General features: G+C 35.2%; 1 protein-coding gene across 1 annotated transcript in view; it reads right to left on the bottom strand.

The window, feature by feature from the left end:
- Window positions 1-11,641, bottom strand: part of LOC124358091 (syntaxin-5-like) — a 28,192-nt gene extending 16,551 nt beyond the window's left edge. The window contains exons 1-2 of the mRNA XM_046810385.1: window positions 11,487-11,641; window positions 2,754-2,933 (exon numbers count right to left, since the gene is read on the bottom strand). Coding sequence (XP_046666341.1) covers window positions 2,754-2,907 — 154 coding nt within the window. The 5' untranslated portion in view covers window positions 2,908-2,933; window positions 11,487-11,641. The remainder of the gene's footprint in view (window positions 1-2,753; window positions 2,934-11,486) is intronic.
- Between the last annotated feature and the right edge of the window lie 537 nt (window positions 11,642-12,178).

Below are 12,178 nucleotides of genomic sequence, written 5' to 3'. Positions count from 1 at the left end.
GTTGACGAAATAACAATAGCCGAATGAACCAGTTGACTCATCGCTGCGCACGCAACTACCGCGGTATGCGGGAGAATGTAAACAAACAGTTCCCAGATTATAAAAACGTATGGACAATGTAACGAAACGATAAAATTATTTATTAGTGTATTATTTACATAAATTGAACCTTCTTCTTTCGATTGATATCAATACAGATACTCTTTGATCGTATTTTAACCCTTTTAACCCCGACGTCCGTACTATACGGACGTCGTAAAAATGGCGTCAACTCCCGACGTCCGTATAGTGCGGACGTGCACTTTTTATTACTTTACTGGCCACCTATTTCACCAAATGCTTTGAAATTTCACAGACTTGTGCACAAAGATATTTTGCATCGAAATGTATTAGTTTGTAATGGTTTGACTTCGTATTTTGTCAGTCTGTGACTGAGCAATTGCAGTTTGTCTCGACTGACTGCTCACGCTTGTTGCAGACAGCTGTATATCACGTGGTTGTGAATATTCCGTTTTCTTCACAGTTTTAGGTTAAAGCAGTGTAAAGTACGGCAGTTAAAGTTTAGTTTATTATTTGTTTGATTTCAAAATGAGTAAAAGACATCGTTCAAAGTCTCCCGTAAGTGAAAATACACTAATTAGTAACCTAGTTGCAAATGGTGTGGATGTGATTAGTGACCCCAATTGTTTTGGTGACCACAAGTGCTAAAACATTTTGTAGTGATGTAAATATTGTTTTAAAACTTTTTTAAATTTAGATTATGAACATTTTTAGTTATTTTGTCAGAAATAACTTTGGTTTTATGTTTATTTTAAGTACTGTGAATTTCAAAGGTCTTGTTACATTGCCTTGCCCAGGAATGGCAAAAAAAAAAAATTACACGGCTTTACAAAAATTGATGTTACTCCACTTGTAAATAAGTTAGGCCTATAATTTTTGTTTCCTTTTATTAAGGATTAAATATATCATAAAGTAAATGGGTATTTTTGTGTCAAATATTTTTTTATCTATATGGTTTCCATGATCAAACTTGAAATGTTTTCATTTTTATTTATTTTTTATATATGTATATGTATGTAAAAAAATTTTCTTTCAAAATAATAATTTTATTTGTATATTTCTGTAAGCTACATGTATAAAGAAGTAAAACAAAAAAAGAATTACCTAAATATCTTAATAAATAACTGAGTTATGAATTTTTTACAAAACCCTTACATTTTGTCTGAAAATGGCTTGGGATTTCTGGCACATCACTTGATTGAATGGCCGGGGTTAAAATGGTTAAGTACGTAATATTGAGAAATAAAAGACATTAAAACGCCCGATATCGGGCGCTGCCATCTAGGATGCGACTAAAACGCCGGAATATCGGGCGTTTGCCAGTTCCAGGGTTAATAAATCCATTAACTTTCTTGTATCGTCAAGGTAAGTAAAAAAATTTCGTTCTTTAAGTTCAAAGCAAATTGTTATTATAACTAAATTATAAAAAAGGTAAAAGTAAAAAAAGTTTGAAACAGGGCATTTTACTCTAATTAGCATATTTATTGGTAAAAATAAAATAGAACTATTTATAAAACTGTTTATTTCAAATAAATTTTAATTTCATTGTAAAATATAATTAGAATGAAAAGTTTAATCACATTTTACTACATAAGAAGATAAATATTTCAAACAAATCACAACACTACCACACGATGAAGAACAATAACGAGATATGAAATGGATGCGCTCTCGTGACAACCGAGAAAGCAGTAATACACACCACGGATATGTTTGGTTATGGCTCTATAGGAGACACAGAACTGACGAGCAAGTGGTCGGAGTTAGACATGAAGCATGTATTGACATGAAAATAATGTCACCTGCTTCCCACCCACTTCCTTCTGCTTTGATATCAGTCAGCGTTTTTGTTTACAGTGTAATGTTGGGTTTTTGTTTACAGTGTAATGTTGGGTTTTTGTTTATAGTGTAATGTTGGGTTTTTGTTTACAGTATAATGTAGATGTTGTGTACTGTTCCAATTGACAGCTTGAGTATTTTAATGACTATAATGTTTCCATTATTGACCACTTGACTCAAGGAAGTCAATGAACTCAGTAGTATTAGTGTTTAAGGTACTTTAAGTTACTCTAGACAATCCAAAGAAGAAGAAATTAAACATTGATAAGGAATTTGACATCATTCCTTTTGCGTTACCCAAAATAATGAATAACATAGAGAAGAATGGCTTTGTGAATGATTACCTTCACTATTCAAAAAGGGTAAGCAAAGTAAAATCATGTCTGTAAAATAATTAAACTTGCACTGATATATTCATTACGTAGGGGATCTCAATTTGCTCTAACAATCTCTTTTAGCAAATATTGGCAACATAAAATGACTGTATAACATATCTATTTTTTTAAATGAATTTCTCAATAAAACATTTGTTACAGTGCTAAGAACAGTTACAACAGAACAATAAAATCACTAACAAAATGACAGGCAAAAACGGTTTTAAGAGGTTATAAATTAACAAAACTGCATGGAAAATTTACTTTGTCATTCTAGCTAGATCAGAAAGTGGAAATAAATCATAAGACATTAAAATGGATTAGAGCAGCATTTAAATTCAGGTGTTTCTCAACAACAGGTGGTAAGGCCCAAAGGAACCTTCTAAGATTAGATAGAACATAACATTAAAAGTACTAGAGCGTGATAATAAACACTGTGGACTTTATAATTGACCAACTTGACAATACAGCTAACCGTACCAATTGGCTTGCTGAATCCTAATCGGTTTTGACGGTCAGTGTGTTCCGGGCCATCATACGTCAGTGGGGGTGGGGAGGTCCACTCTGTGTTTGTGGTCACTATCAACGGCACCTGTTCAGACTCAGAGCCTCCTCTACGTCTGCGTGCAGTCATTGGAATATCTAAACATCAGCTGGCGTCTGAAAAAAAAGATCATCTTAACATCTTCAAGAATTTTAAAACAGGACTACTATAGGTGTAGGTGGAATATAAGTTATATGGCACACTCTTTCTTGTTAAAATTTAACCCTTTGAATGCATGGTAACCAGACGTAAAAGGAAGACTTTTAGAGGTGAAAAAGGAGGACAATAAACGAAAAGGGTACAGTATTAAATATTCGAATAAACTTTGCAAAAACATATATTTATACACTATTTAAAAAAACGCACATTATAAATTACTTCATTTAAGCATATTATACTGCAAATAAAAAAAAACTCAAATTAGAATAGTTTTGACATAAATAAAAAAGCAAAAGGAATTCATATTACTAAAGTGTATATTGATGAATAAAAGTATTATTTGAGGCTTTTACTTTGTATGTGGCATAATATGAAATTAACTATTGTTAGAATTTTTCTCTTTAAAAATTATAATTGTTTTGAATCCAAATTTTTAGAATTATATTAAAAATAAACTTTTTGAAATAATTCGAATTAATTAATTTCATTGGATTCATTACATTATTAGTAAGCTATATATAAGAAATTATCACTATAACATAACAATATATAACATATTATAACGAAATTAACCTATCATTTATAATAAATAAATAGAATTTCAAGCGGTAGTAGCGCCAGTGCAGCTGAGCGGATAGAAACAACAGTGAGTCAGTGACACTATAGACAACACTCAACATACAACTGAATCTAACAGCAGTTCACATGCCATGGCATTATGTGTGCGCTCCAATAACTTTTCATGGTCATCTTCGGGACTTAGGAAATCAGAAGAATCTTTTTATGTGTTGCTACTATTTTTGAACATTTAAGCATTAGCCAAAAATCCATACATTTTACATAATTTCAAAAGCTAGGAGGAGAAACATTAAAAAAGAGGGCATGTCCTCCTAAAGCCGGCCGTCTAGTCAATCTTTCTGTACACCAAATTTTTCTAAGCATTTTGGTCTAGCATCAAATTACAGAATACGGTTATTTTTTTTGTAATGTAAAGCCATTTTTTTGTGAATTGTTGATTTAACGAATTAAGAGCGTTTTATGCTTTGTTGCAGAATTGTTTAAGGATTTATCATGTTTTTTAACATTATAAGTACCAGTACAGTAGAGTCCCGATAGTTCGAGTCTCGATAGTCCGAGGTTCCGTTAAATCCGAGCCAACACATGTAAAAAAATAAAATGTGATATTGACATATTTGTACAACACACTCGAGCGCATGTCTGTAAACTGAGTGCTAGGCTACTTGGAGAAGCCGGCAGCCTGACTCATCAGTGCCACTTCATTTGCACCGCCCCACCCCCACCCTATTGTCAAGGCCACGGAACATCGCGCACCGTATTGTATAAAAATAAATCAGTCCGTTGCTCATCACGTTCGACTGCGGTATGGTTGTTCTAGATTACGGTCGCAGTGCGCTTACCCGTCTGTTATTTACAATGTACAGTACTTGTTGTCTAAATATTAAGTTTTAGTAAAAAAGTATTTTCTGAAGTGTTTATGTGTTCATTGTACAGTGAACTATGAGTTCAAAAAGTAAAAGAAAGTTTGTACCGATAAAAACAAAACTAGAAGCTCTTAAAAGACTTGATAAAGGTGAAATGTTAAAAAAAATTAGCTGCCGAGTACGGAGTTGGTGAAGTGACAGTTGGTGACTGGCGAAGGAATCGCGATAAAATTGAAAAGTTTGCATCAGAAAAGTGCTCGGAAAAGTGTATTAATGAGCGGAAGTCTATGAAGAAAGCAGAGTATGAAAAAACTAGCGAGGCCCTATTTTTATGGTTTTGTCAACAAAGAAACAAAGGTTGTCCTATTTCCGGACCTATTTTACAGGAAAAGGCATTGTACTTTCACAATGAAATCAATGAAGGTGAGGAAGATTTTACGGCAAGTGTAGGATGGCTTGACCGTTGGAAAAAACGTTATGGCGTGAGGCAGTTAGAAATTTGTGGGGAGAAACTTTCGGCGGATTCCGAGGCAGTTGTTCAGTTCTGTGAAAAGTTAAAAAATCTTATTAAAAGTGAAAATTTAACACCTGATCAGATTTACAACTGTGATGAAACTGGTTTGAATTTTAAAACTTTGCCATCAAAACCTCTAGCTTCACGGGAGGAAAAAGCTGCTCCGGGTCACAAAAAAAGCAAAGAGAGACGACTGTGCTAGCCGCTTCAAACGCGTCGGGAAGCCATAAATTAAAACTAACTGTCATTGGCAAGTCTGCTAAGCCTCGTGCGTTTAAAAACATGTCTATTTCAACGCTTCCAGCAACTTATACAAACCAAAAAAACGCATGGATGGACAAACAAATTTTTTAAAAACTGGTTTTTTAGTGAATTTGTTCCTGAAACCAAAAGGTTTTTGAAGAAAAGCTACCTACCCTCTAAAGCGTTAACACTTGATAACGCAGGATCACACCCAGATGAAGGGGAACTGCAATGCGATGGCATACGCACGATGTTTTTGCCACAGAACGTGACCAGCATCATTCAGCCTATGGACCAAGGTGTACTTGAAACTTTGAAAAAAAAGTACAGACGCCGTTTGTTGCAATCAATGTTTCAAACAATTGAAGGAGAGGCAACCATAAAAGATTTCCTGAAAAAAGTCACAATCAAGGATGTGATTTATTGGATTGCTGAAGCTTGGAGCGAAATTAAACCAGAAACAATCCAGAAATCATGGAAAAAAATCGGAGTGTGTAAAATTGAAAATGATGATGAAGATGACGATCTACCGTTAATAAATTTAATAAACAGACTTCCTGGTTGCAATGGGACAAATCAAACTGATATTGGAGAGTGGATGAGTAGGGACGAACAGTTAAGAGACAACAGACGACACCATAGTTGAGATGGTCACAGACATGACAGCTGACGGGAGTGAGGAAGAAGAAAGTGTGCAGGAGACAGACCCGGCAATGACTCACAGCGACGGCTACGCGGCACTGGATGCGGCCCTGCGCTACGTAGAGCAGCAGGCAGAGGCGACAGCGGCAGACACGTTATTGCTTCGGCGGTGGAGAGACATGGCTGCCCGCAAACGCTGCAGTGTGGTGAAACAAAAAACTCTAGACAGTTTTTTTAAGTAAACATTAAGTAATTTCTTAATGCTGGTATTTGTAATAAAAGCATATTTCCTTTGTTTGCCTTCAGTTCTAATTAATACCCAATTTTTCTCAAAGTGTTCCGTATAATTCGAGTTCTTCACAATTCGAGGTACATTCTGGTCCCATTCACCTCGGATTACCGGGACTCTACTGTATATATGAAATCTATGTACTACGTTTTCTTTATAAAACTTATTTTGGTACTTTGGGATTATACCGACCACACCAGTATGAAGAACACAAAAATATAAATTTATAGAAACAAACATGATAGAACGAAAAAACAACTCTTTAATTACAAAATTTCCAGGTATTTTGATCGGTATTGTCGTCGCTGGTATCTTATCTTTCTCGAGAATCCCGATTACGGCAGGCCGCACGGCATCACATGATTATTTAAGTTTTTTGCACGGTACATAATTGTCTTTCCATTACAATTCAATTTATATTTCTGATCAGCCCCTCTAGAATTTGATATTTTACTGATAGGTACTATCTCGAGGGATGTTTTTCTTTTGTTGACATCAGCGAACCCCCTTCGGTGCTGCCCCAGCTGATGGCTTGAGGCACTCGCATTTTGGGTGGCGGAGTGTGATCAAGAATAAAAACAAGTTTTGAGTGTTTTTTTCAATAAAGAGTTTAATTTTTGTTTGGTAATGTTTGTTTTTGTTGAATTTTTGTGTTTGGAGAAATGTAGGGGTAAAACACGGAAGTACAACAAAGCGACGCACTCGACAGACACTTCGGCACGAAAGTACAAGAATGCGGCACACCAGCTGAACGGGCGGTGAGACTCTGCAATCACGTTATCTACTAGACCACTCGACTTTGACCTCTGTCTGAGGATGGGGAGGGGTTTGCGATAAGACAATTCCTGTTTTATATTGACAAAATATTATTCTACGCTAATCTAGTAATCAGTAGAACCAAAATGTCAAATAACGATTCATGTCTGGGAGTGGTCGGTATAATCCCAAAGTACCCTTATTTTTTTACAGAACCATACATGAACAAAAAGTTGTGGCAAATAGAGAAATGCCAATTTTGAAAAATAGTAAAATGACAGTTTTTCTAGTTGCTTACAAAACAAACCTCATTAGATGGTACCCTAAAACAAACTTTCGGAGTGTAATATGCCAGAATATCGGTTCATATCTATCAACTTCTTCAAGTTTTTTGTTTGTGTCTCTTTGTACATCAGGTAGCAATTTACAATTCCTACCTCCAACAGCCAAAAAAAAGCACCACCCTGATCGTGATTGCCAAAAACTATTAATAAATTTGTTTTAGGAAAATACTTAAGAACTTTATACATAATTCCCATTTTGTACTGAATTATTCTACAATGGTTAGACCATGGAAACCTTTGAAATGACTCAACAAAACTAAAGAGCAAAACAAGCTTCAAGTAATAAATAGTGAGTAGACTCCCCATGAGCGCTTCAAAAAGCATGGCCAACACAGTAAAAAAAAGGAACAGTTATTGTCAGTCACCAATTCTCTGATGCTCAGTTTGCATGTTAAAGATGGCAGTAGACAGTAAAATTGACTTGCCCTGCTATCTAGCGACAAATTCAACAACTAATATGATCCCTAATTTTAAAACGTAGCATGCAAACTAACTCGTATAGCGTGTTCAAAGGGTTCAACTTAAAAATATTATTATTACATTTTGAAACTAATCCTAAATTTTCCCATCAAAAACAGTTAAAGACGTTAAACAAAAATTCTTATTACATATACATACACATTTTTTATAGTATAAGATAGTTTTCATTTTTCATCATTATTTATGTTTATTTTACCTATTGTTCACTTTTAAATCATCTATAAATACTATAGTACATACCTGAAAATATTGTAAAAGAACTCTTTAAAAATAGAAATTGTTTTCATATTTAAATAATGATTTAACATAATTTAGAATAAAATTTGTAATGACCTAAGTTTAGGTTTTTAAGCTGAAACAGTACCAAATATTGTAATTTAAAAAATAGACAAGTTAAATTATGCTGCATTGTACTAACATTGTGCTAACATTCAATTACAGTAAACTACAATAACAAATTTAACTTAATTAATAAATAAATAACAAGTTTACAATAGAATTGAATATGTAGAATCTTGGAGCATTGGAAAAAAAGGTTTATTTTACTATCACTGGAATAAATGAATAAAAACCGTTTTCTATTATTAGGCTACTTTTATTTTTGCACAAGGCCTTTCGGAATCAATGATTCCATCATCAGGCACTTCACAAATTAACAAATATTTACATTTTTCTAGATAATAGATATGGATAGATATAACGGCAAATCTTAAGAACAGCGACTACCGCTCCGATCGCCCGTAATTTTTTGCATTCTAACACAGGTTAACGTAATTTCACCGAAAAAAATAGTCCCGATTATCGCCGTTAGCCGTTTACTCCCCCCCCCACCCAAAAAAACTTTTGGAAAAAAATAAAATTAAAAAAACCTGACTGACAGTGCATTTATTCGTTTTTTTTTTTGGTGTTATTAGTTCGCAGGGCACGTAATTTCACCGAAAAAAGTAGTCCCGGTTATCGCCGTAGCCCGTTTACTCCTTCCCCCCAAAAAAAAATTTTGGAAAAGACAAAATTTGAAAAACCTGACTGACAATGCATTTATTCGTTTTTTTGGTGTTATTAGTTCGTAGGGCAGTAGTCCATGTACGAATTCTAGTATAAACTCGTCCTTATCTTATCAGTAATAAACGCGCGCCGCTCATCTTTTGCCTGTAATGAAACCTGCGTTAGTTCTGTCTGAGTGTTGTGCGTGTAAGCAGTCATGGCATGATCTGGGCTTGGACTTTGCAAGCTCGAGTTAATTTTTTTTCTAAAAGAGCAAGCAGCGCGAAGCGCTGCGCAGCGGGGCAAGCATCGCGTGTCTGAGTTTTGAATAGGCAAGCTAGGCTCTACCTGCAATCACGTTAATCTACTAGACCCGCTCGACTTTGACCTCTGTCTGAGGATGGGGAGGGGTTTGAGATAAGACAATTCCTGTTTTATATTGACGAAATATTGTTCTAGGCTAATCTAGTAATCAGTAGAAGCAAAATTTCAAATAACGATTCATGTCTGGGTATGGTCGGTATAATCCCAAAGTACAAAAAATTAAAATTAAACAAAATTGAAATAAAAACAATTAAAAAAATTTAAAAAATTACCTTAATGGTATTTTGGGGGGTACAACGCAGCCACTGCCCTCGAGGAAAGCGTGAACCCTTTCTTCTGGGATGTACTTGGTTTTAAACAAGTACTCCGCGAGGTAGCCGACGAAGTGCTTGCTCTTGCGACCGTATTTGGGGACTTCTGACCGGACGTCACGCCACTTCCGTTCAATTGTGTTGGTACAGGCGGATGTTAAGGGGTCAACAAAGTTCTTTGTGTGATTCACAGTCAGGTGATTAAAACTGATACTGTGATAGGGTATTGTAGGCCTTCCAGCAATCAGTTATTATTGTGGATCCTGGCAACACCCAAGTTTTTTAATACAACCGTATCAGAGTCTTCGCCATACGGTCCTTTAACTGGGATAAGGAAAGTGTGCTTGGTCTCCCGATCTATTCCCCCCAACACCCACTGTCCCTTTACTATCCGTCCTCTGTTGTATTTTCTTTTGCCAAATTTGGCTTCATCGATCTCAACTACGGCGCCGGGTCCGCCCAACTGTTGGCTGTTTCTTTTCAAATGGTCAATGTAGACTTCCCGGATGAACGAGTAGTAGTCCACTATTGTCGGGTCTGTGAGATGAAGATGAATTTTAACAAATGAGTGCCTCGGAGGTGATGTGAAAAGATATGTTATGATAAAACGCCACAATGTGTTAATATTAACTCTACTTTGCTTCCAGGAACGTGCCGACCTTCGCTGAAACACGCCAGCCACACTTTTTCCGGGCTTTCTTCTACAAATTAACAATCTTTCCACACCTGAACTTTAAGTCATCTGTCAAGTTCACCGAGTTTCCGCACTTCACACAATTTGTCTTCGTTGGAAGCACATTGTGCGCACAAAACACGTTAATAACACGCTTTTCATCAAATAAACATGCTTCAAAGAATAGCGTGTGACAAGAACCATCGCAAGCCATGTCAATAATTTCACTAATTATTCCTTTTCCACGTGGGTTGGGTTTGTTGTTTACATCCGGCGGACAATCGAAGCCGTACTATAGGTCACGTGATCCGCCCGGCCAATCGGAAACCTTCCTGTTTGTCACGTGACTACTGTCAACTCATCAAAACGGACCATGGTCGGCCATTGTTTTATGTTTGATAGTCGAAAATCTTGTTATTTATGTGTTTTGTATTGCCAACATTTTACTGCCGAAAAGCTGGTTTTTATGTGTTAGCGATAATCAGGACTATTTTTTTCTCGGTGAAATTACGTTAACCTATGTTAGTATGCAAAATATTACGGCGATCGGAGCGGTAGTCGCTGAGCTTAAGATTTACCGATATAACATATGGTAAAAGATACCATATATATCCTTACCATGTATATCCATAGTATATCCTTAAACAGTAAAAAGTAACTAAATGTTATACTGTTTTGTTTGTTACATTTTATAGATAAGCAACATAGATAGTTTTTTTATGCAACGTAATTCGTGTCAACAATTTTGTATTTATAGTTTAGATAATCACAAATATGATACCTAAATATGATTCTATTGTGGTGGTGGCCGCTTATTATACTGTAGCCCCAGTTGTAGAGTTAATACATTTAACTAGCCTACCTATTCAAATGAGTTTGACTACTTTGCCAAGGACTATAAGCCAAAAAGGATAATATACAGTATATCTGATTTATATAATTTATACTTCTCAACATATGCATTAAAGAGAGGATCATTATTGAATAATCCTATTATCAAAGAGATCCAGTTGTTAATGAGATCATATGAGTTGATAAGCAAGTTTCATGTCAACTCTGAATTGAGAGCCTTGATAAGGTTAAGTTACTAAATTCATTTAAGAATGCTAGACTAGATCCGTTTGATAACTAAGTTGTCATACCTCAGCACATCATAACCCTTCTTCTCAGTAGGGTAAGGTGAAAATAAACCATTAATAAAGCTATGTTTGTGAAGATGAAATCAAATAAAAAATAACTCATTATTTAACTCACATAGGCAATGTAAAATTTATGACAATAATTAGACTAACTTAAGGGCAGAACATTATAATTGATCTAAATTGGATAGCAAGTGACAAGACTAAGCCAAACATTAATAATGTAGGCTATTCTGGGGAATCCCCATTTGAGCAAATGTCAAAATCATCTTATTATGCAAAAACTATACTAGAAGCTAAATTTTGCAAGAAAACATTAGTGAACTTAATCTTTACTCTAGCAATAGCCAACAATGACGAAAATCTTACTTTTTTGTCCTTCTCTTCCACATCAACTAAGAACCTCCACGTCCGTCGTCCTTCCCTCTCCAATCCAACATCCAACCAACTATCCAACCCTTTTCTCCACCATACAAACCAATACCAACCAATTACCATCTGTCCAATTTCCATTTCACTAGACTAGACTGTCCACTGGTTCCTTTTTATACTTAGGCTACATTTAGTATCCAGTATATAACTGATAGTGTATAATAAATTGGACCTTCAATTAATAATAAAAGGTTGGTGTGTGTGTGTGTGTGTGTGTGTATATATATATATATATATATCACAATTACCTAACTTAAATACGTTGACAAATAAAATAAACATAATAAAATACGACATCGTTAATACTTGTGTATTTAGTTAGTCATTCTCTCCATGTTAAAACGACGAATAAAATTATAATAAACACGCTTTTGCTGAGAACTAAATAATTAAAGTCTCTTAAAATTGTCCATAAATGTATTGTTTAAGGAATTTTCAAAATCTAATGATGGTAGATAACTTTAACTCGGAAATTAAATGTAAAGAACAACTATGAGACGTATGAATTCAATACTTAAGACAAAAATGAAATTGAATGTAAAAAGGCTAAGTGCGAGTATAAACACGGCCCAGACCACACCGGCCTTTCTCAGATGCCAAAGGGAACCAACCCTGTTCGACCTGACTGA

The sequence above is a fragment of the Homalodisca vitripennis genome, chromosome 3, assembly GCF_021130785.1.
Source record: "Homalodisca vitripennis isolate AUS2020 chromosome 3, UT_GWSS_2.1, whole genome shotgun sequence".
Lineage (NCBI taxonomy): Eukaryota > Metazoa > Arthropoda > Insecta > Hemiptera > Cicadellidae > Homalodisca > Homalodisca vitripennis.
Note: the sequence above shows the minus strand (reverse complement) of the source record. Positions and strands in the feature narration are given on the sequence as shown.